Here is a 23744-nt window from a genome sequence, read left to right on the forward strand (position 1 = left end):
AGGGCACCGTGAGGACTCGGCTCCGATGGCTCCAACAGCCCCCTCTGCTCCTCCCACCTTCGTGTCCTCTGCTGCCCTTCGCTCCCCCTTCCTTCCAGAGGCTGAGGGAGGCACCTGAGAAAACCCCAAACTTCCCACTTGGGAACTCCCCACGCTCAGGGACAGCTCAGCGCACACGACAGGGAATGTGATGCGGTAAACTAGACCCATTGGGAACAACAAGCGGCAAAACAGAACAGTGCTTCTCCGGACAGCAACTGTGGTTTTGAATGACTCACAGAGAAGGCAAGTGTAGTACCGCAGAGTTTAGTAGCCGATGGCGTGGGCTTTGGAATTACACGGCCTGGATTCAAATCCTGCCTCCGGCAGACACGTTACTCAACCGCATCAAGCCCAGGTTGCGGGGCAGGATCCAAGGAGCTCACACAGGGCCGAGTGTTTATACACTCCTAAGACCTCAACTGACGTCGGTCGCTGCTGCTGCTGCTGCTGCTCTATGACCACCCGCACCACCACCAGCAGCAGCACGACCACCCGGTTTTCTGGTTCTTTTCTGTTCCTGTGCCCCTCTCCGTAGCAGGCGATGGGTACAGAGCCTGGGTGTGCCTGCCGTCATCCTGACCTATAGATTCCCCCAGGAAAACGGGGAAGGCTGACCGCTCTCCCACGCCCCCCTCAAGTGGCACCTGGTGAGGAGGTCCAGGACCTGCTGCTTGCGGCTGGGAATGGTGGCGAGAGCTTCCACGATGGTGCAGGCTGCCTGGCGCGCGGCCTGTGTCGCCGGGGTAAAGAGCACCTGCAGGACACGGGAGAGAAGCCGTGGCTCAGGTGACCGACACAGTGAAGTGGCACCTTCCGGAAGTCCTCCGGGTGCACCTCCGGGGAAAGGGGAGAGGCAAAAACCACACTCAAGGCCAGATGCCGCTGTGGCAGACTGGGAAGGAGGCTGCTCAGCAGCCCCTTCTTCACGGAAGCTTCTCCATCAGGTAACCCGGACAGCACATCTAAAATCACTGAACTGGAGGGGCGCCTGGGTGGCTCGGCCGGTTGAGCGTCTGACTTCGGCCCGGGTCATGACCTTGTTCGTGGGTTCGAGCCCCGCGTCAGGCTCTGTGCTGACAGCTCGGAGCCTGGAGCCTGCTTTGGATTCTCTGTCTCCCTCTCCCTCTGTCCCTCCCCTGCTCATGCTCTCTCCCTGTCTTTCAATAATAAATAAACGTTAAAAAAATTTTTTTTTAAATAAATAAAATAAAACCACTGAACTAGGAAGTAGGCAAGCAAGTCCTTTCCTCAGCACAGATTTCTGTAACTCTGCAACTCTATTTTGGAGGTACCTATATGCTCAATACTTACATTTGACCAAGTATTTCTTACTTTATACGTTAACAGACAAACGGATGCCTTTAATTACTTTAATCCTTTACGATGCTAGCTAGAACGAACAGGGAGAGGGCAGCAGGAGGTATAGACAATGAAAGGAGAAAAAGGGAGGGGTAGCACTGAGGCTTAGTTCCCATGAGTGGCCAGGGGGAGTAACAAGCACAGCAGCTTGATGAGAGGCACAGAAAAGTCCTCTCTCAACCAGTCTACCACACGGGTGGCTGCAACCCAGGACCTCCCCCTGCTTCCCACCTGAAAGGAGGCAAGAGAGCAGAGCAGATGTGGGTGGGGGAGGGGGGAGCAGAGAGGCACTGCTTGGCATCTGGGGCAAGGGGAGTGGGAGGAGGGCCCGGAGGCGGTCACTCACTTGCCGCAGCCAGTTGTTGTGGCCCAGCTTGAGATCCAAGGGCGGGGTCCTCTTCCCCCGACGACTCAGGAACTGCTTCCACCTCCACACGTACTTCTCGGTCAAATAGAGGTGGCGGAGCTCCGACTTGCTGGGGGACTTCCCGTTGCCATCTGTCCCTGGCAGGCAGGGGGGTGGAGCGAGGGGTAAGGGAAAGGAAGTAACAGAAAAAGGGGGACTGTAGGGCTGCCGGGACAGGGGTCGGAGGGACTGGCTTCCCCAGGCACGAAGACACAGACACACCTCTGATAGGAAGACACTTCTTCCAGGCTTCATAGGACGCTTTGGGGTCTCTCTTGAGCCACAGTTGAGCCTGGGCATGGATCTCATTGCAGTACGGCTTAACCGTGGTGAGGGCCTCAACAGGGACATCCTGCAGGGGGAAAGCGGAACAAGGCGGGAGTGTGACAACACACCTGAGCCACGGCTCCAATGCGATGGCTCCAATACGATGGCACCGACGCCCCAGGGGGACATACGCGAAGCAAGGTCAGAAGGGTCAACGGTCGTATCATTTCCGCCCAAGCGTATGTTCCTTCAAAACCATTTGACACAACTTAGCAGCGGCGTCTCCACACTGAGCTTAAGGTCGCCGTTCTGACTGTGCAGGACTAAGAGGTAGCTGGCTTCCTACAGACAGTCCTACAGCCACACCCGCCAATTCCTACCCCAAGGCTGATCCAGCTCCCCAAACATCACTCTTTAAGGAGCCACTGGGCAGTCTCCAGAATTTTGGGAGCCATTACCAAGCAGAACTAGCCTGCACAGCCAAGAGCCCCACACACACTCTAAACCAGATGTTCTCAAGCTTTTTGGCCTCAGGACTCCTTCACCCTCTTAAAAAATTATTGAGGACCCGAAACTGTTTTGTATGTATGGTTCTATCTATTGATATTTACAACATTAAAAGTTAAGCATGACAGGGGCGCCTGGGTGGCTCAGTCGGTGGGGCGGCCGACTTCGGCTCAGGTCATGATCTCGCGGTCCGTGAGTTCTAGCCCCGCGTTGGGCTCTGTGCTGACAGCTCAGAGCCTGGAGCCTGCTTCATATTCTGTGTCTCCCTCTCTCTGACCCTCCCCTGTTCATGCTCTGTCTCTCCCTGTCTCAAAAATAAATAAACGTTAAAAAAAATTTTTTTTTTTTAAATTACATTAAGGGCACCTGGGTGGCTCTAGTCGGTTAAGCGTCCAGCTTTGGCTCAGGTCATGATCTCGCGGTTCGTGAGTTCGAGCCCCGCGTCGGGCTCTGTGCTGACAGCTCAGAACCTGGAGCCTGCTTCAGATTCTGTGTCACCCCCTCTCTCTCTGCCCCTCCCCCACTCCCTCCCTCCCTCCCTCCCTCTCTCTCTCTCTCTCAAAATAAACATTACCAAAAAAATTTTTTAATAAAGAATTTTAAAAATTAAAAAAAAGAATTTTAAAGTTAAGCATGAGAAATTCTTAAAATACTAACTACTTTCATTTAAAAACAAGAATGAATCCATTACCTATCTACCTAAATGATGTTTTTTGTATTTCCAGAATGAAAATAACCTAAAGGAGCAGCACTGCTTCGTTTTTGAAAATTTGCTTAATGACCGATTTAATACAACAGCTGGACTCTCAGAGCTGCTTCTGTGTTCAAACTGTTGGCGTATGTTGTTGGGGTTGCAGTACGAGAAAAGCACCCAGCTGCACAGATACGTAGCTGGAAAAAAGAGTATTTTTACAGCCTTTTCACGTAATTGCGGGTTTCTTTCTTGGATCTCACTTTCAATAAATGATACATTTTTTTTTTTAATATTTATTTTTTGGGGGAGTGCAATAAGTGATAGGTTCTTAAAGACTGGCTGTTATGTGGAATCTGAAATCGATTGATAAACTTTTCATATTCCACCACACTAACCCTCATCTTTACTAAACCACGTGTGATTCTGTAGCACGTATTGGTCACCTGGAAAATACTGGCTCTCTGAGTTATGTCAGTTCCTCTGGAGTGATGGGTTCCCTTCCTTCATTTTTCAAGAAAATGTCTGCTGGGGCACCTGGGTGGCTCAGTCAGTTGAGCATCCGACTTCAGCTCAGATCATGATCTCACAGTTGGTGAGTTCAAGCTCCACATCAGGCTCTGTGCTGACAGCTCAGAGCCTGGAGCCTGCTTCAGATTCTGTGTCTCCCTCTCTCTACCCCTTTCCCACTCACGCTGTCTCTCAAAAATAAGCAAACTTTAAAAAAAGGAAGGAAGGAAGGAAGGAAGGAAGGAAGGAAGGAAGGAAGGAAGGAAGAAATAAGAAAATGTCTGCTAACACCCAGTTCTGAATAAGCACAGCTGGCCCGTCGCACACCCCTCCAAGCACACACAGGACCCCACAAGAGGCAGCGGCTCACATGCAAGCACCTGCCCCTGACAGCAAGCGCGGCGGCACTGGGGCGTGTGCAGCAGGAGCACTTCCGGTGCGCTTCCACACGGTCACACCGAGTATTAAGAACACAAGTACCCAAGAAGGGAGATGTACTAACATTAACATGCACCGTTTCATCGAGGACTCCCATGAGTGAGCACGCACTGCCTTTCCTGCTGAGGCCCCGGTGGCCTCGCCACCAGGGACTGTGCACCACCAGCCCCGACGTGCACAGACCACAAGGGGCAAGCAGGGCCGGAGGAGAGTTAGGAAACAAATGTTGGCCTCACAGAGTCCCTGATGGTCCAGGGAACGCTCAGGCACCGGGAGCCTAGTTTTGAGAACTGCTGCTTTCTCTAGGCTGAAACTAAGCACAGCGCAAACATCGACAATGGGCTCCCGCACTTAGAGAATAAACAACTCCGGAAATTTTTTGCCTCACTCTGGGAAAAATGATGGTCATGTGGGGATGACGTTCCTCTTTAATCAAGTACTGATTTTATTGGCTGACAATGAGCTCTGAGGGGAAATAAACCTTCGTCAAAGGGAAGGAAGATGGGTACCTCAGTCCTGCCTTCTCCGAGGACTGCCTAGGAAGACTGGGTCAAGGAAAATTTACTAAACTGTTCAATATCCAGCTTCCACCCTAGTGCTCACCACTCAGAAAGCAATCTTCCTGCAGTAACGAAGACTCTTCCCACCAAGGGCCCCACCAGGACGAAGCAGGAATCAAATGGCCCAAGGACCACAGAGAGACAGCTTCAGGCATGGCTGACAGGAAGAACCATGTCCCGTGTCTTCCACAAGTTGGTCCAAGCACATCAATCTGGGGCTCAGCTATGGTTATGTTATCTTAGAACAAAAACTTGGCTTTCCTCATTCGCTTAATGATTTACTGAATGGCTAGCGTATGTTAAGTAGCATGCTCTGCACTGGACATAAAAAATACTACAAAATGGACATCCCTGGATTCGAGGTGCTCACAGCCAGCCCAGCAGAGGGCTGGATCTTCTAAGAGGCAGCTAACAAAGAAGGGGGCATCCTACACAGAGAAGATGACAGACAGCCACAGCTAACATTTACTAAGGGACTAACACAAGCCGGTGTTCCGAGCACGTAATCTGTGTTAAGTGACTGATGCCTCCCAACAGTTCAATGTGTTGTATTCCCATCGCAGAGATGGGCAAACCAAGGAGCTGGAGTTAACAACTTGCCCAAAGTCACAAGGCTAGTAAAGAGAAGAGCTGGGATCGGAAACCAAGAAGTCTGCTTCAGAGCCTAGGATTTTCGCCCCTGCACAGTATTGCATGCACAAAGGCACAGGGGTGGAAAAGAACAAGTGCCTTCTGGGAGCTGTGAGTCATCTGATGTGACTGGAGAAAGAGCCAGGCCTCCAGTAAACCAGCTCGTTCCACGCTTCTGTATTTTCATGTTTATGTGACTCTCGACTTCCCTCTGAGAAACATTCCTTCTCAAAACTCCCAACTCCTGTCTGCTTAACTGAGGCAGAGGAAGCGCTGGTGGCCCGCTGGGGCAGGAAGGGGCTGCCGCCCTCCCTCCCCTCCTGGCCTCCCCGCCCGGTACCTTGTTCTTCTTGCTGGTAGGAGCAGGTGGTTTAATCAGCTTCTGCAAGATCCGCAGACACATGAGGGTAATGTTCTCCACAACCACGGGGGTCTTGATGTTCACCGCCATGAGGAAGAGGCTGAGAGCTGGGGGTAGGAGGGACAGGCTGAGCCGTGGTCACCGAGCACCGAGCCCCGGCTCCAGCAGGGCTGCCTGGGGCAGCCCCCGTCCCACCCCGTCTGCGGCCAGGATGGAGCCCGAAGCCCCACCCCCAAAAAGCCCCGAAGCAGACGCGCCCCCAGCTCACCACAGCGTAGCCGCAGCTCCCAGCAGCCGTCCTCCTTCGAGATGGAGTCTGTCAGCAACAGCATCTCATACTGCAGGCTGCTTGCCTAGAAGGCCAACGGGAGGAGACACGGGTAGAGGAGGGTCTGCAGGCGGGAGCCAGGACTGGGGCTTACGTCCAAACTCTGATCAGGGGACCCGGAACTAAAATGTCTGGTACCCGGTGGCGCCACGAGAGAGACAAAGGAGAGCTGGACACCCCTGCTCCCCCTCTGGCCAACCACCCATTTCTCTTCTCCCTCTGAGGCTGGCTCTGACCTGGGACAGTCACCCCACAGAGACCGGTGGAAAGGAAAGCAAAGAAGCACAGAAGAACAGAGAGGGAGAGGTCAGAGGAGCGGCCGTCCTGCTCACCAGATCAGGATTGGCCCAGTGGCCCTTCAGGGCAGTGGAGACTTTGCCAATGATCAAGTCATTCATTTGCTGGGTGGCTTCTGGATTGTCTCTGAGGAAGCAAAGGCATGGGAGTCCTGTTACCCACCACTGGCCGTGTCCACCTCCCCACCTGAGGAGCTCAGAGAAAAGGCAATCGATGCCCAGGGGCCTAAGAGATCAGCCCCACGAGGAGCCCCAGGTCTGTAACAAAGAGCCCATCACAGCCGCCTGTCCCGCAGGGGTTACTGAGGGGAGCTTAGCACCAGCACCGAGATCTCCTCCATGTCCACAGCCCAGGCTGCTGAGTCCCCAGGCTCCAGATCCAGGGGCTTCCTGCCAGGATGGGTCACAACACTTTCCTCGTTTTCTCCATGCACCTCTACTTCAGCTCCCACGAGGCACCCATGGTTCCCACCTACGCCCCACTGTAATGATGTCGACGTTAGTCCTAACAACGTAAATTGTACCAGGTCCCTTTCTTGCTTCCTACCCCACTTTCAACAGAACTCAAAGCCCTTACGATAGCCTAGAAGACCCCCCGGGATCTGGCCCCCAGCCACCTCTGGTGCTCCTTCCCCTGCGGCCTCCTTTACTCCACCTGCAGGATCCCTGGCACGCCCCGCCACAGCAGAGACATCTGCGTGGCTCGTCCCCTTACTCCACACGCGTCTCCTCAATCATCACCCCTCAACAGACCTACCCTAGCCACCTTCTTCCACGCGGCAATTGCTGCCACAGTCGGGGCGCCACTGCGGCTTCACCTCCCCTGACAACTGGAATTTCCTGATGCTATACTGTACAAGTATGCTTCTGCAGTTCCCCCACCTAGACTGAGGGCTACGTGAGGGCAGCATTTCCCACTGCACACCCAGAGTCCCAAACAGTGCCTGGCATTCAAAGACAAAGTCCACCTGCTAAGTGGGTGAATAAATGATACAGCAAGAAATGGTTATCCATCACCTAACACGTTCCGGAACCCATGCCACACACTCCGTAGATAAACCACATGCAGCTCTGGTAACTCTTATCGTCACAAGGTAGGCACTCAACAAACAGGAGTCACCGCCCACGTGAATTATTTCATTCCGTCCTCGCCACGAGCCTTCAAGATATTTACTCGTCAGCATTTTTCAGACAAGGAAAACCTTGGCTCAAAGACGTTAGGTAAGCTGTCCGAGGCACAGAGCATCAGACACCACATAATAAGCTCTCGTCACCAGGCTCCACTGCTCCACTGGCGTCCTCCATGGGAGTCTGGAGTCCAAATGCCCAGGCTCCCTTCTCCTCCCTCACCAGAACTCAGACACTCGTTTCCCCAGGGAACCTCACTGGAACCGACAATGTACAAGCCAAATATTCTATTTACAAGCTAACCTGGTCTCAAATGCTCGCAGAATTCGCTCAACAAGACCCTGGGCATCTCCCCCTCTTCCTCCCTCACAAGTTAGCCAGCCTGTCCAGCAGCAACAAGCACCACACTTTGCACCCCTAAGCTCCCAGCTTCGCTACTACCAGAGGCCACCAACACCCCTCCCCCCCACCACGTTAGGAGTTACCGGGCCCACGATCACGCTGCAGGTTCTGACCGAGTTAGCAGGCACATGAGCTGGCGGACCTCCTCCCGCATGGCCGCAGAGCCTCGGCGAAGATTGTAATCAAAGAGCTCCCGGATAAGGCCCTGGGAGACGAGGATGTGCCTCAGGGCCGGATTGGTGGCCAGGGCCCGGAGCAGCGTGATACAATGTTCTGTGACGGCCGAGGCGCAGCCGTAGCACTTGGTGGAGGATGTGTGGCCACAGCCCAGGACGGATAAGGCGCGGTACTGGCTGGCAGTGAAGGTGGGCTGCACGGAGGTTCGGGACGATTTGGTGGCTGCTTCCCTCTGCTGCAGGTCATATTCCAACAACTCTTTGCGCGAAGCAAAGACTTTCTAAGAGAAAAAAATGAAAAAGAAATAAAACAGCAATAAATAAAGAAGAAGAGAAAGTTAACTGGGAATTAGTTTTGGTTTGAAAAAACATTTCACATGCATTATCCAATTTAACCTTTCTGATGACCCTACCAATTAGATACTTTATCCTCATTTTACAGAGAAGGAAGCTGAAGCTTAGGAGGGTTAGCTTGTCCAAGGCAAGTGGCAGAGTCAGAACTCAGCCCCTGAACACGGCACAGGTCCTTAACTCCCACATAATGCTGTCTCATAAAGAACAAACACGAAGATCAGAGATGTCGGCCCATATAGCAGAGACAGCTCTGGATGGGCCAGGAACCGGCCTGTCTGCGTGCGGCCAGCCTCCCATTCCACGGACATTAGGTTGGTAACATTCCATCATTTGCACGGCCCACCCTAGCTGACTGGAGTCGGTGTGCCCTGCCCTACCAGCCTGCACACGTGGCCCTTCAGAAAAGGGGGGGAACAGAATCTTGACAGCTGGTTTTTTAAAACTAGCAACCCCTCTACCAAAAGATGGGTTCTAAATGGGCCAAGGAAAGCACATCTAATAATGTCACTCTCAATCTTCTGGAATAAACTCAGGTCTCTGCCAAGCACCAGAAACTACAACGGAGAGAGGCTGAATGGTGCGGCCACTCGGGACCCTGCCTTTTCAGATCGGGCAAGGGCAATACAAGACTCAAAGTGCCGGAAAGCGACAGCAGGAATGCTCTGAAAACCTCACTGGTAATGCTCCACGAAACACTCCAGAGGGGCTCCCGCTTCTCTACCTGGATGATTTTGGAGAGCTCGTCGAAAGAGTTCTTGCAGTCACCACAGTACTCCTGGGCCAGCTGCAGGATGTACCGATTGACACTGGCAGAGGTAGAACTGATGCCCCCGGCCGTCCCCGAGTCATCCTGCAACCCAAGAGGCAAGTGGTCAGTCTTCTGCTTCTGCCCCAGAGCCCTCTCCAAATGCCCCTCTAGCTCGGGGTTACCTGCGGCTTCTCGGGGGCTGCCTCGTTCACTTTGCAGAGCAGGTTCTCCAGCTGTGGCCGATGTCCCATCAGCTGGTGATAGACTCGGTCAGCTTTGTCCAGAAGCGTATTGATGTTGGAAACAGCCTAGCAGGAAAAGACAGGGGCGGGTGTGAAGGCTTTTCCTTAACTAATCCCAATTGCTAACCGTTTTCTGAAACATTTCCTACAGGTCAGGTGCTGTTTCATGCACTCGTTATTTCCATTCCTCCTAACAATCCAGAACCAGCCCCTGGACGCACTGCCACTGAGACAAGGCCAACAGCTGCAGTATGAAGGCGTCTGTGGAACAAACGCAAGGCACTCATCCGACTTCTTTCTGCTTTTCCAAATCTGAAGCTGCTTGTCTGCTGGGACACTCTAGTTCACTACCAACCGACACTTCCCAGAAGTCACACGTAAACCACGTGTTCCAACAAACCGCACGCCTCTATCTGCTGCCACCCTAAAGCCGGGCCCCGCAGACAGTGCCTGAGCGGAGGAAGATTGGGGCCAGAAGGAAAAGCCCGCTGCCCTCCGCCAGCCGTGCTGCCCAAAGCTCAGAGCAAAGCCACTGCCTTGAGTCGAGGGCGGATGCAGCCTCACCTTCTTCCGGTCTTCTTCATTCTCGATGGGATCTACCGCACAGCAGGGCTTGGCATAGAGCATGAAGTCGAAGCGAGCGTATTTGCAGAAACCACAGGCATTGCAGAGGAAGGGATCCTTTTCGTCGTAGTTGATGGACCTGAAGAACCAAGGCGTTCGGGTCAGGGGGCAGGAGAGGTTCAGTGGCAGGGGGTGGGGGGTGACCGTGAGATGGACGGCGCCACCCGCATACCCTGGAACCGTGCAGGGATGACGACAGCTGAGGGTGACTTACACAACCAGGTGACAAGAAAGGAAGACCTGCAACCAGACCCAGGGACCCCCGCTCCCCGCCTACCACAGGACAGGCGCGCGCACACCTACACGCGCACCGCTCTTCCATCCCTGGACTCCACACGCCCACAGTCCCCTAATTACCACGAGGGCACCAGACACTGGAACCCTGCCCACACTGAGGCTCTTATAGGGAAATACAAGGAACGTACACGGCCCTGGCCCGGCGACACTCCCTCACCTGCATTTGTGACACTGGTAGACGTTCTCTCCACAGTTGCCGCAGACCCCCGGGTTGGCAGGGACCGAGGCGCTGCAGCGCGGGCACTGCAGCGTCTCTGTGGAGGCCTGGTAGTTTTCATAGAAGTCCGCAAACTCGATCATCAGGTTGGAGGCCACGATGGGCAAGGGCAGGTCAATCTTCACCTCTGTCTGCCCGGGGGTCAGTTGAACCTTCTTGGCTTTGTGCCAGCGAGCCGGCCTACGAGAGATGGTGTCAGACAGAGGGGCAGGGGGCCTGAGAGCCGCCTGTTTACCCCTCAGAGATGGTCTGAGGAGACAAAGAGTAAGGCTGTCCCCATGTATTCTTCTAAGGCAGTGGTTACTCTAAGAAAAGGTGATCTGGCGAATAATAGCAACCAAATATAAAGAAAATCTTCCCACTGGTGTTTATAAAAAAGGATGTTAACACTCAAGTGCTTTAAGATGTTACACAGAATGACTTCAGATCCTAGAAAAACAACGAAGCATGCATCAGGGAGAGAGACTACTCTAAAACTACGCCACACTAAAGCCTAAGATCCCAAGAGGTACCATGAACTATGTGCCATGTGCCAAGCAGAGGGAAAAAAAAAAAAAAAAAGGCACGTAGTAATTTAGGGTAATCACATTAACTACAGGTAACATTTATTAAGCACTTCCTACGTGCTAGGCTCCATTCTCGGCAGTCTACATACACTAAACCAAACTACGCAACTGCTCCCACACCAGAAAGACAGACAGTAGAGCTGGGGTGCGAGCCCACAGTCTCATCGCGGGTTCTGAGCGCTTCACCGGCAGCTGCACGGACTCTACGCAACAGGAAATGAAACCCACCTCCTCCAGAAGGGGAGCGGGTCATCCGCATTAGCAGCTTTCACCTGCGCGTGACCAATGTGAATTGCTCTCCAAAGGAAGAAAACTTCCTGTCGGCCAAGCTCCCCGTGGCCGTTTGCTGATGTGCTCCAGCCTAGCTTTGTTCTGCCCCTTAGAATAATACCAATACTTCCATTCCGTGCAGAACAGCCCTGCAAGTCTTCCTACTTAAGCAGCACCTCCCCATGTCCTCTGCCCAACAGCCACGCCAGAGATTTCAACAGATCTGTCTCTGTGGGTCAACACTGTAACCCCCACCGGTGCCTTCTTTGGCCCACATATGACGTGCCCCGATTCAGACACCAGGACACATGAGCTGGAAAGATCCAACATAGGCAGATACAAAAGGAAGGTGTGGGGCGCCTGGGTGGCTCAGTCAGTTGAGCGTCCGACTTCGGCTCAGGTTATGATCTCACGGTTCGTGACTTTCAGCCCCACGTCGGGCTCTGTGCTGACAGCTCAGGGCCTGGAGCCTGCTTCAGATTCTGTGTCTCTCTCTCACAGATAAATAAAGATTTAGGAAAAAAAAAAAAAAAGGAAGGTGCGACATATCAATATAAGGCCTGCGTACTAGAGAAACTTCTTAAGGAATACTGCCTCTCTGTGAGCAAGCAAACATCATCTTAATCCAAGAAACGACAAGTATTTCCCAGTATGAGTTTTAACCCCAGAACTGCCCTGATTAACACGGGTAGAAGCCTGCAGTCCCCTCACTCAGCTTGCTCTCTCAGAGGGCAGACTGCTCAATTGCTCCCTCAGACCCCAAGGGCTCCACCGGACAGGCCAAAGAACCTTTGTCAACATTAGGAAACGGTGTTTCACTTTTGTCCCCAGCCCTGACTGAAGTGGAAAGAGAACATACCAGGCCTCTAGGGGACGTGCTGCTTCACCCTATTCCAGCAATCAAAACCAACAGCTGGTGTTAAGCCTTACACGGCCCCTCCCCAAGCCTGAAGAGCCCGTACTTGTTTTTCAACTCCACGATGGCCTGCACAGTCCGGTTGTTGTAATACAGGTTGACAGTCCGCACCATCTTTGTCCGTTTCAGATCCCCGATTTTCACCGTCACTTTGCTGATGGTGTGGCTGCCAATGAGCTTCACGACCTGCTGGGTGGTGGTGTACCGCGTGTCCACTTTGATGGAAGACAGCTTGATATACTAAACACAGGAGGACACAAAACAGTGTATCGGTTCAAGGCCATCGGCTCATCCTGCCTTCTTCAAAACTGATCACTGTAACCCACTCTTCAACCACGGATGACACTTCTATCTGAGGTGGTAAGCGTGGCAGGTAAGCATTCATACCACTGGTGACCAACCGTCGGGAGAGGAACACCTATGTGGCAACAATCAATCTCTGAACGAGAAACCCACTGGCCCTGCAAGCCTCACCACTGCCCACGTTAAAGACGGCACTTACACAAAACGGCACCTCTGGATTATTACACACCAGGCAGGGATCGCTCTCCAGGTAATAGCCATCAAATTCCACTAAGCCAGACAAGGTGCTAAGGAAGAAACCAGTCTCAGCATAAGGAAATTTTCATTTTAGAAAGCACCAAGCTTCACAAAGAAGCCATGAACGCGCCACAGCGACATTCCCTAAGGCGAGCCCCACCCTAGTAAGAACACAGGGAAACGCAAGAAATCCCAACAGGACTTAGACGTCACAGGAAGGACATGTCAACCAATCAGCCCTAGATGTTTCCTACTTCTGAGCCATCCTGAGGTCAGAGGAATCCTAAAAAGCTACATTAATATTTGACTCAAAGCAGAGTCACAATTAAATTGACCAAAAATCATTGAGTTGTATACTTTAAAATAGGTGAATTTCGTGGTGTAGAAAGTTTACCTCAATGAAGTTTAGAAGAAAAGAGAACAGTCGTTATTAAACCAGGGAAATAATAGCTGCTAGTTTAACTGATACTCTTTCAAAAGTTGTTTTAACCTAGCCATTTTCTGTACACTCATCTGATTTAGACTCAGACCCTCGAAGTAGGAAACATTCTCAAATTACTGCTTCCCAAAATCTAATCGAGCAGTTAACATTTTGAGTGCCCTGGGTGTGCAAGGCTCTAGCTACGAGAAGGGATTCGAAGACCAACTAGACAGAGGCGTACTGATTCTTATGTAGGAGCTAACCAATGTGGAGACGGCAACTGGGCCTGATTGATGGAGCTTCAGTTAGGGAGAAGGCAGAACGGGCCCACCTGTAAATGTTGGAGTTGGGGTGGTTGGTAAGAATATGGTTTTGAGTCCGCAGAATCTCCACAGCCTTCTGGGAATATTCCTTTAACTGAAACAGAAGTTAATAAAAGACCAGAGTTAAAGGCCAAGGGAAAGTCTTCCTGGAAAAGACTTCTGTCTCCTGCTATCTAGTTGATACCGCCCAAGAAATACCAGGCTTTTCAGCCCCAGTGCAGAATCACACAAGGCTGGGCCTAATTCCTAGTCATTTAAAGGATTCTGTCTTCTCTACAAGTTTCCACAGACATAGGGACAGTCACCTTTTCAGACCCTGTGGACAAAGACCGTTTTTATTCCCATGGAGAAGTCACGAAATGGTTATCCGACTACAGAGACACTTTTAGGGATGCCATCAGGGCAGCCAGGAAAACAAGGGGGATACCTTCTTTCCTAAAACAACTTTAAATGGGTTGCATTTTCCTCCCCACCTGATCTCCTTCTGCTGGCTAAGCCAAATTCAGCCTGTGCTTATTTGCTAGTATATGTTATCTTGTGGCATACGTGTTGGGAGTGCTTAACATAGATCTAAAGAGATTTTACAGGTGTGCCCCCCATGTGGGACGGTCAGAATGTTAACTCAAGGGAAAAAAGGTCAAACGTGGCTAGATAGCCCCCTGACTATACATCAATTGTTACCTTCTTCTCCGTTTGTGGGGTTTTCAAGGAGAAGTACCCTAGCAGGTCCACAAACTGGGCAGCCTTACGACCATAGGCTGGCAGTTCTGGCCATATGGACCACATCAGATCTAGCAGGAGCTCCTGTTGTGATTTGCTGGAGTTTCTGTAGATAAAGGACAGTTCGCATTACCAAGCAGCAGAAAACCCTGGAGTTCCTTTTATTTATCAACAATGCCCCGGTACTGTTTCTGTAGCTGTATCTCCCTCCCCACAGCCAGGGGTTAAGTTCAAGCCATTCTGCTGTTCTTCTGACAGCAGATCCTAACAGGTGCATCTTCAGAAGGTGGCCTGAAGAGTCAAGCCTGGTCACTTTACAAACTCCAAAATATAGCCTTCTCAGAAAAAAACGCAAGCATCTCTTGCTTACGACATCAGTTTAATGGCTAAGAACGGCTAACCTCACGAAGACACCTGTAACAGTCAAGAGGCTCCAGACCGATATAAATACCGAGACTGAAACCGTGAGCATGTAACATGAAGCCAAGACAGAACCACATCGTCCACTCGGGTCCTGGACCCATGCAGACTGCCAAAACCTAGCCCCAGACCCCACCTGTAGATATGCAGCGTCAGACAGTGCGCCTGCCAGCGTACTGAGGAAGAATTGGACTCTAACAGGAAGCAACGCAGGAACTGAACCAAGGTCTCCTTATCTGCGAATTTGTTCAGCTGGTTCACCAGAGCTGTGCACAGCTGGTCCTCCTGGCTGCCTGAGCTCTCACCTGCAAGATCAGGGCGGGACTGAGGACTGGAGACCAGGAAGCATGGTCTAGGGTCCTACAGCCAGTGACACCAGATGGAGAGGGAGGGGATTCTGTCCATGTCTAAGAGTTTCAACTAAATGGTTTTAATTTGAAAACAACTTTGTTTACAGGAGAACCAGAAGGCCAGCCCCAAATGAGACAGACGTGCAATAACGCCACCAAAAAGGCACAGGACAAAGGGCCGACGCAAGCCTGGCACCGAACAAACACGGCTGCATCGCAGATCCGTTACCTAAAACATCTACCTGTATCATTAATTGCGAGAACATAAACCACCTCCCCTGCTCTGCTGATCACCGGTCTCAGGCCTCCGAGAACCATGAAAAGCAGTGAAAACAGAAAGGCTTCTGCCTTTTCGATGGTAGGGAGTCCACTAAAACAGCTTCCATTTGTGGGGCATTTAACAGTTCACGAGGTGCATTTACGAGCGTCATTTAACACTGACAACCTCCTCACACAGCAAGTGTGGTTTATTATTTCATGGAAAAACAAACTTGGCTTACTAAAAACGTTCAGTGCCCTTTGGCCTTTCCTTGGTACAGGAAGTCACAAGCTTAAGGTGTAAAGGAAAATAAAACCAAAACTAGACACTAGAGGGCATCTGAGTTTTAGGTCCCTAGCACATCCGGCTGAAAGCCCTTCCTGAAAGGAGCATCAACAGTGTGCTCCAAGAGGAAGCAGAACACATCACCCTGGTCACAAACGCTTACCCTCTTTCTCCTTTTCCTTTTCTTCTTTCTTGCTCTTCTTCGTGGACGACTTGGACTGTGTCGTGGCTTGTCCAGAACTGGCAGCCACAGGCGCCGAGGAGGAGGAGGCAGTGGAGGAGCCCGCGGAGGCCGCCAGAGCGGCGAGGACTTTGCTGCCGCACAGGGCGCAGGACAGCAGCTGCAGCAGCACCGGAGACACCCCCTCGTCCACCAAGAAGCTGACTTGGAGGAGGAAGTACAGGACGGCTGTGGGCAGAGGAGACCGGGGCTCGGTTCTGAGACAATTACCGCGGACTTCCCCGTCACGGGAGCCGTGTCTGCACCCAGCTAGGACCGGCCCCGTTCCCACCAGCTTGCTTTCCGAGGCTGCTCTGCCAGATGCCGCCCAGAACTCGTGCCCGCTGCAGAAATACCTCACAAATGTCCAAACAGCTACCTCGAGATCGACTCTCAGCCCCTACTTCTTCGAAGAAGACGACTCTCTAGACCCCACCGCCTCCTCTTTAGTTTTAGCTCTATAATCTGGAGGTCAGCTGCTCCTACTCTGTGCCCCCAGAGCACCCCGAATTTTGTCTCTGACCCTGATCGCTCCTAAGTTTTGACTTTTCTTCTCAGCTGGGCAGAGTTCTAGCTACGTGTCTTGCTCACGGTTTCGTCTCCGGCATCCAGGCCAGTGCTTGGCACACAGCGGGCCTCACTACCTAGTTCTCAAAGGGACGACGGAGTAACAGCAGCCCGAAGGAGCTGCGCTGCTTACAGTCGTCTTTGATGCAGAACTTCTGCCAGTTGACGGTGCGCTGGGCAGCAATTTCCGCACAAGCTTTCAGGTGCTCCATCTGAAATGGAAACCAATCCGCAGAGGTGAGCAGCCCCGCCAGGCAGCCCGCACTTGAGGGGTCACTGTCCTGACTCCGGACTGCATACTGAGCACAGCCCCCTGTGCACGGCTGCTGACCCCGTGCCCCGGGTTCCCCAAGTGCACACACTGCAGCTCTCACGGAGCCTCCTCCGGGCTACACCCACCACACCAACGCCCTTTGTTTACAGGGACCCTGCAGGCCGCTCAGTAACACAGCAGGAGAGAGAGAGACACCGTGACGGTAAACTACGACCCAGGTTACTTTGCCCTTTCTTTCCCGCACTCCCACCTTTTCTTTTGCTAAAAGCACCCCAGGAAGGACACTAGCTTAGAAATACTGAACACCGAAGACGTCCTCTTCTAGATGCTCCTATGCGATGATTCAATTTGATCCCCAAAGTCCAAACCGCTTTCAGACAGTAACACATCGTGTCTTTAGTGCTGAAGGACAGAACTCAGAGGTGTGCAAATTTCTGGTGGAGCCAGCGACACTGGTCATGACTGGTCACGCCACGACTCATGACATCAGGCGGGAGTGGGAACGGTGGTGGGGAAATCTCAGACCCTGACGCCAACTGCACCGGATGTACAGCACCGCGGATTCGCCCTGAGCTCAACTGTGGCCTTAACGTCCTCTAAATGTTTAAAAGCCCCGTTCTGCTCCATCCTACCGCCTCGCTGGCGGAGCCGCATCACCCGCCCTCTGTCTGCCCCACCATGCCCCCTCGCCCTCATACCAGGCTGATGAGTGTGTCGTACTGCAGGGCGGAGCCTGAGCTGGCTGTAACCACGCTTGCCCGGAGGAATATCCCCTGTTCCTCCAGCAGCTTCTTGATCCCGCGCACATGGGAGTCCAGGGTGTGCAGATCCCGGAGCTGGCGGTACTTCTCCTTTGATCCACAGATGAAGAGCAAAAGTTTGCGGACTTGGCGACGCACAAACGGAGTCTGCTGGATCATCAGGTACTTGAGGGGAAAAGCAACATGAAAAGTCAATGACTCAGAAACTGTGACAGCAGTGACACCCCAGGTGTTCACGAACTGTCATTAAAAATTGGTAAGAAACGCAAGCTAAGCTATTTCCTCACGGCCAAGCCGGCCTCCAGTTAACCGCGGTATTCCTAACAGAAACCAGAAGAAAGGCAGGCATGGAAAGACAGACGTCAGAGAGGGGAAAACAGCCATATCCCCACTCCCCTACTGGAATCCTTTGGAATCTACAGGGAAGCCGGCCCCCACTCCGGCCCACCCAGAGTGAAATGATCAAGAAAACATATTCAGAATCTCTCTTTCTGGGCAAAGGGGTGGGGAAACCTGAAATGGTCATCTGGGGTTTGCTAACAGGTCACTCTTCCCAGAGTTAATCTCAAGCTTGCTGTAATGGTGGCTAATCTTAAACTACCAAATCTCGGCGGTCCCAGACCTGCCCCACCACACACCGCCCTGCAATGGCCGGTCCAGAAGCACGCTAACTACACTGCCTCTCTGCCAGCTGGCTCCCCCTCCGGTCCTACCAACGGGGAACAAAAAGGCACGACAGAGGGCAAGAGGAAAAAGCACCGGCTCCTTCCTGTCTGCCTGCTATCCTGGCAATAGCCCTTCACGCTGGCAGCCTCCGTCATTTCTTCAGCATCCAAGGACAAACCAACTACAGTTGGTTCTGATCATCAGCGTCTTTGCATACTTCCAGAATCGACCGCACCGCGGCCCCTCAGAGTTCCTGGGGCACCGGAAGCAGCACCCCCACCTCGGGCCCACCCAGCTGACTCCTCTTCACACGCGGGTTTCTGGTGGCTGCTTCCTGTAGTCACTGTCTCTGGCTACCCTTTTTTCCTTTTCTGGTTTTCCAATGGTGGTTCAAGCAATCCCCTATGTTAAAATCTCTCTGTAACTTAACTACTATATTCTCTATTTACCAGAATTCAAATTTTTAAACTTGTCTGTTCCTACCATACGCAGAAAGAGTTAAACGTATGGACTTAAAATCTAGAGCCATGGCTTGCTTTGACAGCCATCTTCCACAGCTTCACCACACGGGACACCCGGGGCAAGATCAACAGTGTGAGCGGCGCTGCTGGGGGCAACACCTCCTGGGAGCGAGGACAAGAAGGGGGCCATAAAGGCTGTCACAGCCAGTATGTCCTCTCCTGGAATGGCATGCTGCCTGGGGCCTTCACTTACCTCTGAGAGAAAGTAAAACCAAGAATGATCAAAGACAGGAGGGGGGATTCGAGAGTTGGCATCGGCGATCTTCTTGATTTGGTAAGGAAGCCGCAAGACCATCTCTGTTAAAAGCTGAGTGTAGGCCTCAAACACATCAGCAGCATGACCCTGGAGGGGGAACACCTGTGTAAGAACCTGTGACGGGCGGTTTTCCATGACCACAACTAGGAAAAAGGCCGGCTTGCTGCTTGTTAGGTATAGCTTATGTTGGAATTAGCAAATGGCACCTTTCAAATGGGAACCATCGCTGTCTGACAGTTGAGTTTGAACCCAGCAAGACCCCAGGCTCCTGGGAGCAACTTTGTTACATGCAAAGGTTGCATGTACATCTGGACACAGATCTCGCTTGTCTTGAAAGTTCTAACATTTCACTCTGTGGGTTTTGATGCTGACTGGCTGTGCTCTGCTTGACACAAAAACTCAACTTCTAAATGGAAAAAAAAACAGTGGTGAGGAAGGATTCCTGACTACCTACGAGAGATGCACTCCATTCCCTAGATCCATAACCTTCTGCTGTAACAAAAGACATTTCAGTAAAGCAAGGAAGCCAGATCACTAAACACACATCCCCTGGAGGCAGGGCAACTGAGGGCTGTGGGGATGGCGGAAGCGGCAGATACCCCACGGGCTGTGTGTTTCTCTGGGCAGAGCCTGCAGGAGTCTGGGCCCAACGTGTCTCGTGTATTCAATCGCCAGTTACTCATCGGTCCTTTGCCGAGCACAGGAGGTGCAAATAAGGGGAAGACTCCACGTGTGTGTACAGGGTGCTCTGGGAACCCAGGGAAAGGCCATCTCCATCCGACCTGGTAGCAGGGAAGTGTGTGTTGGGGAGGTTGGTCCCAGGATCCAGCGCATGAGAGCCAGGTCTTGAATAAGGACTAGGAATTAGCTTAGAGGGAAAGGAAGTGATGCAAATGGAAAGAAGTTCAGAAAGACAGCAGGTAGGAAAGTGGCGTGCCGCATGTGGGGAAAGGCACAGATCAGGGGGGCCACGTGCCAGGATGCATAGTGACGCAGCTGAAGAGTTAGGTAGATCGTTGGGTTCTCAGAGAACTTTTTGGCCTAAAAGTTATGGAAGACCAGCAAAGGGTTAAAGAGAAGGACACAGTGAGGTTCACATTTTATGCCTATCCTATCCCTGAACTATTCAAAGCAGTTCGGCGTGTGCCATGGGGAGCACAGCAGGTGCCGACCGCAGAAGGCCACCACCCAGATGCAGAAGGACAGCAGTGGTCGAGATGATGAACACAGAATGGGCACCAGTGTGCACTCGGCGCCGGGCTTTACTGCGTCACGCCACTCAGCGCTCACGACAACCCACACAGCTGACCCTACGCAGAGCGTCATTTCCCAGCGTGCAAACTGAGGCTCACTAAGGCCAGACGGAACCTGCCCGACCTTCGGGGCTGGGAAGTGGGAATGCTGGTTCCCAAACTCACCTGACCAGAAAGCCCATCTTCTAAACAAGCCCACTGAAGGGGCTCTGACAACCACAGGGGAGTCTGACATACACAGCAGGACGCAGTCACTACTGACATTGCCCTGTGCCTTCTCACCTTTTTCTAAGGAGCTTCACATGCAAGGACGCATCTGTCTGATTTCACTCAGTTCCCCGGCTTTACAAAGGGCAGGAGTCTGCACCCCAGCAGGTCGGGAGGAGTGGTCGTTCACTAAATCATGCCGAGAGTAACCCCCCCCTCTCCGAGGAACACAGGCTGCCTCCAGCAGGCTCCCTGCCCTGGCTCCTCGGACCCTACTCACAGACAGCAGAGAGGAGGAGGGCAGGAGCCGCTCTACATCCAGGGAGAGGCCTCACCTTCACGTACTGGCGGAGGAAGAACGGGCTCATGTCAGGTGGGGATGACGTCGTGTGTGGCTTCAGCAGCTGGCTGGTAGCCACGGGCTCCTCGTCGTTCTGCTGGCTCTTCCAATAGTCCAGCAGGGATCTGAGCACGTGTAGGCAGTAGTCCACGGCGCCGGAGCTCAGCAGGGCCGCTGCCGTGGCGCTGGAGATGAGGGAAGAGGACTGGGGAAAAGAGAGAAGAGGTCAGGGTGGCTCGTGAAGCAGCTGGAGGCAGCGGGGAGGAAACGACGGTGACGTTCTCAGAGTGGCAGTCCAGGGACTGAGCTCATCTCGGGCCAGAGGTCCCCCGACTAACTCAAACACCCCCCAGCTCTTCCCAACAATGGCAGGTTCCCAGCTCTACTCCCCCCACACCCCTGCCAGAGGCCAAGGGGGCACAGGCTAGGTAACCTCTCTACTGGGAAGGGTGGCTTTCTTTCTTCCCTGGGCAACGAGAAAAGTGGCCCATTTCAAGGGGAGGGAAAACCTTCCACCGTGAGCACCAGATAGCACCCCCACCCTCCCAGTAGGGGCTCTCTCTACAGAACCAGCTTCTAAAGGAGATGGGGTAAGTAATCACATGAATAAAAAAGCAGGGGAAAAGCCACTGTAAATAAAACCATTAGGAGAGCCTTGCAAATCCCAGCAAACCCCACAGCTCATAAGCTCATTAAGATTGGATGCAGTTCAGCCTCCATTTCCACCTTCTCTGCTTTGTGTTAATCTCCTTTCCACCACGCACACGCTGCTTTCTCTCTGCTTTATTACCATACCTCATAGCAACATACAGTAGGGGAATCCTCTTAGCCACCCTGCGCCTTGCAGAATAGCCCCCTCCTTTCAATAATGGAACTTCCAAACCCTGTAACCGCTCCACTTGGAAGGACTGTTGGCAAAGATCAGGACTTGGAAGGTACTCTGAACAAGGTGGAAGCTCTGCTCTTGGAAGAGGTGACAGCTTAGAATCTGTCTCCTCTAGAATGACAATAGACAACGGCCTTATTCTAACTACCACCTGTGCCCTCAGCCCCAGCATCAACCCGACAATCCTCTTTCCTTTCCACACACCCATATGCTCAAAGAGACAGTACCTCACATATGGAAGACTTAGATCCAGATTTGGTCCGGGACATGAAGACGCTCAGGAGTCTCATTACCACTAGATGGACTTCATTCAGGGCGCTGCGCTCATTCTTCCTGGACACGTCCTGCAGGCAGAAACAGAGCCCAGAAGCCCCCGTTTACCTTAAGCCTGAAGCCTCCTCTCAACAAGACTCCTTCCAGCCTATGTGTTCTTCACACGGAGTCACAGTCAAAACAAGCTCCGATTATTGGTGGACCACACCTGGATTAGCTAGAGCCTGCTACGCGTAAGAGCCCATGTTCTGATACAAGTAACTAATTTCTTGTTTTCAGCTTGGGGAACTACAAAAGGTCTGTGGGGGCAGAGACTTGGTCTGTTCCTCATTTACGTCCAGACCTAACAGGAGGCCTGGGCCAACGCAGGCCTACTGCTTTTGTTGAATCACTGGAACCGGAGCCCTCCTGTTCAGGTGGTGCCCCCCAGAAATGAAGTGAAGCTCCTCTAAGGGAAGGATGGCCAGGCTGGAAGGACCTCAGCCCGTGCCTGTTCCTGACACAGTGGGACTCTCCAGTCTTACCTTTTTGTCCATGCCCAGTTCAGCAATAAGCTGGGAGAGCAGGTTGTCCAGGGCTCCCTTGTCTTTCTCATCTTCTCCATCCAGATCTGTAGTGAGCATCAGAATGACCTGGAAGTCAACAGAGAGGTAAAACGTGAGGACCAGTACCCTAGAGGACGACTCTAACACAAGGTGTTTCGGAAGAAACCCCGATCCTCCTGACGCCCCTGTCAGTCACAACTCTGATCCACGAAAAGGTCCTAAATCTCGAGGTATCTGAAGGTGAAGTGTCCGGAGTCGGAAGAGTCGAATTTTGGTATATGCCACACGTGGCATCACAGAAGGCGTTTTGCAAACAGTCTGCAAAACAAATCAACTAAACTACGTTGTAATCAACCAAAGTGGCTTGACAGGGGGCAGTGTGCTGTGCCCAAAGTAAAGAGCTCTCTGCCTAAGACGAAGGCAGTTAGTGCGAGAACAGCTAGCAGACCACATTCCAACACTGTGTTAATACAGACTCACATACACCAAGCATCTGTGGAGCAGACATTTGCTCCCGGCTCTGTCAGTAACTAGCTGGAGGACTTGCAGACATCTTTTTAAATTCTCCGACCCCTGGCCTTTTCACCTATAGAATTTAGGGCTAAAACTTGCAGTTCAAAGCTGCATTCCATTATTCTCTGACCTAACACCAAACAAGGCCTTACAGAGCCTCTAGGAGAGACACGTGAACACGCCGAAGGATGGTCCAACCACAACGTGACAGACCCGGGTGAACTGAGGGATACCTGCATGTACGGGATGGCCCGGACGCCTCCAACATTTCGTAACTGGGGCAAGGTCTGCAGTAGTCTCTCCAACAGCATCAGACGGACCATGTGCAGCCTAAAAGGCCAAGGAAAATACGTGAAATGTGAGCTAGTTCACAACCACTAACCGGCCGAATATAGTTCTTTCCTCCTGCCACCAAGGAAAACAAGGAGCCTACTGCTTCAGAATGATCCTAGCATCAGCAAAATGTTCAGAGATGCCTGTTTGGTATACCAGCAACACAGGAGAAATCTCGCTCCACTAAAAGGAACAAACTGTTCCAAAATACAACTGATGGCCCTGAAAACCTGCTACAGGAGAAGTTGCAAATATGTCTCAAGCAATCGGGCCCTAGTTGTTCTCAGTAGCAAAATCACACCTTCAGTATGGTGCACTCTATGGCTTTTTCCAACACATGGCCCCATTCTGCCTCCAGGCATTATCTTCTGGGATTCCTCCACCTGCAAAGTCTGCATCATCCAGTTGCACGGTGATCCAGGCCTTTCTTTTCCTTGCTTCTCAAGTCTTCAGGAAGGCCCAGCACCGCTTTACCC

At 52.3% G+C, this 23744-nt stretch overlaps 1 protein-coding gene across 6 annotated transcripts in view; it reads right to left on the bottom strand.

The window, feature by feature from the left end:
- UBR4 (ubiquitin protein ligase E3 component n-recognin 4) overlaps positions 1-23744 on the bottom strand; it is a 132345-nt gene that overhangs the window by 29791 nt on the left and 78810 nt on the right. For 5 of the 6 annotated variants that reach the window (XM_030326123.1, XM_030326120.1, XM_030326124.1 and 2 more), the window contains 24 exons: positions 23169-23265; positions 22402-22509; positions 21832-21948; positions 20714-20923; positions 18856-19005; positions 17413-17640; positions 16574-16652; positions 15817-16062; positions 14896-15064; positions 14301-14445; positions 13628-13713; positions 12838-12925; positions 12382-12575; positions 10524-10763; positions 10010-10148; positions 9386-9511; positions 9177-9305; positions 8039-8382; positions 6432-6522; positions 6040-6124; positions 5751-5878; positions 2030-2159; positions 1748-1905; positions 687-796 (listed from right to left, as the gene is read on the bottom strand). In XM_030326123.1, coding sequence (XP_030181983.1) covers positions 687-796; positions 1748-1905; positions 2030-2159; positions 5751-5878; positions 6040-6124; positions 6432-6522; positions 8039-8382; positions 9177-9305; positions 9386-9511; positions 10010-10148; positions 10524-10763; positions 12382-12575; positions 12838-12925; positions 13628-13713; positions 14301-14445; positions 14896-15064; positions 15817-16062; positions 16574-16652; positions 17413-17640; positions 18856-19005; positions 20714-20923; positions 21832-21948; positions 22402-22509; positions 23169-23265 — 3597 coding nt within the window. The remainder of the gene's footprint in view (positions 1-686; positions 797-1747; positions 1906-2029; positions 2160-5750; positions 5879-6039; positions 6125-6431; positions 6523-8038; positions 8383-9176; positions 9306-9385; positions 9512-10009; positions 10149-10523; positions 10764-12381; positions 12576-12837; positions 12926-13627; positions 13714-14300; positions 14446-14895; positions 15065-15816; positions 16063-16573; positions 16653-17412; positions 17641-18855; positions 19006-20713; positions 20924-21831; positions 21949-22401; positions 22510-23168; positions 23266-23744) is intronic. The other variant, XM_030326122.1, reaches the window with a different exon arrangement.

This window comes from Lynx canadensis, chromosome C1 (genome assembly GCF_007474595.2).
Source record: "Lynx canadensis isolate LIC74 chromosome C1, mLynCan4.pri.v2, whole genome shotgun sequence".
Taxonomy (NCBI): Eukaryota; Metazoa; Chordata; class Mammalia; order Carnivora; family Felidae; genus Lynx; species Lynx canadensis.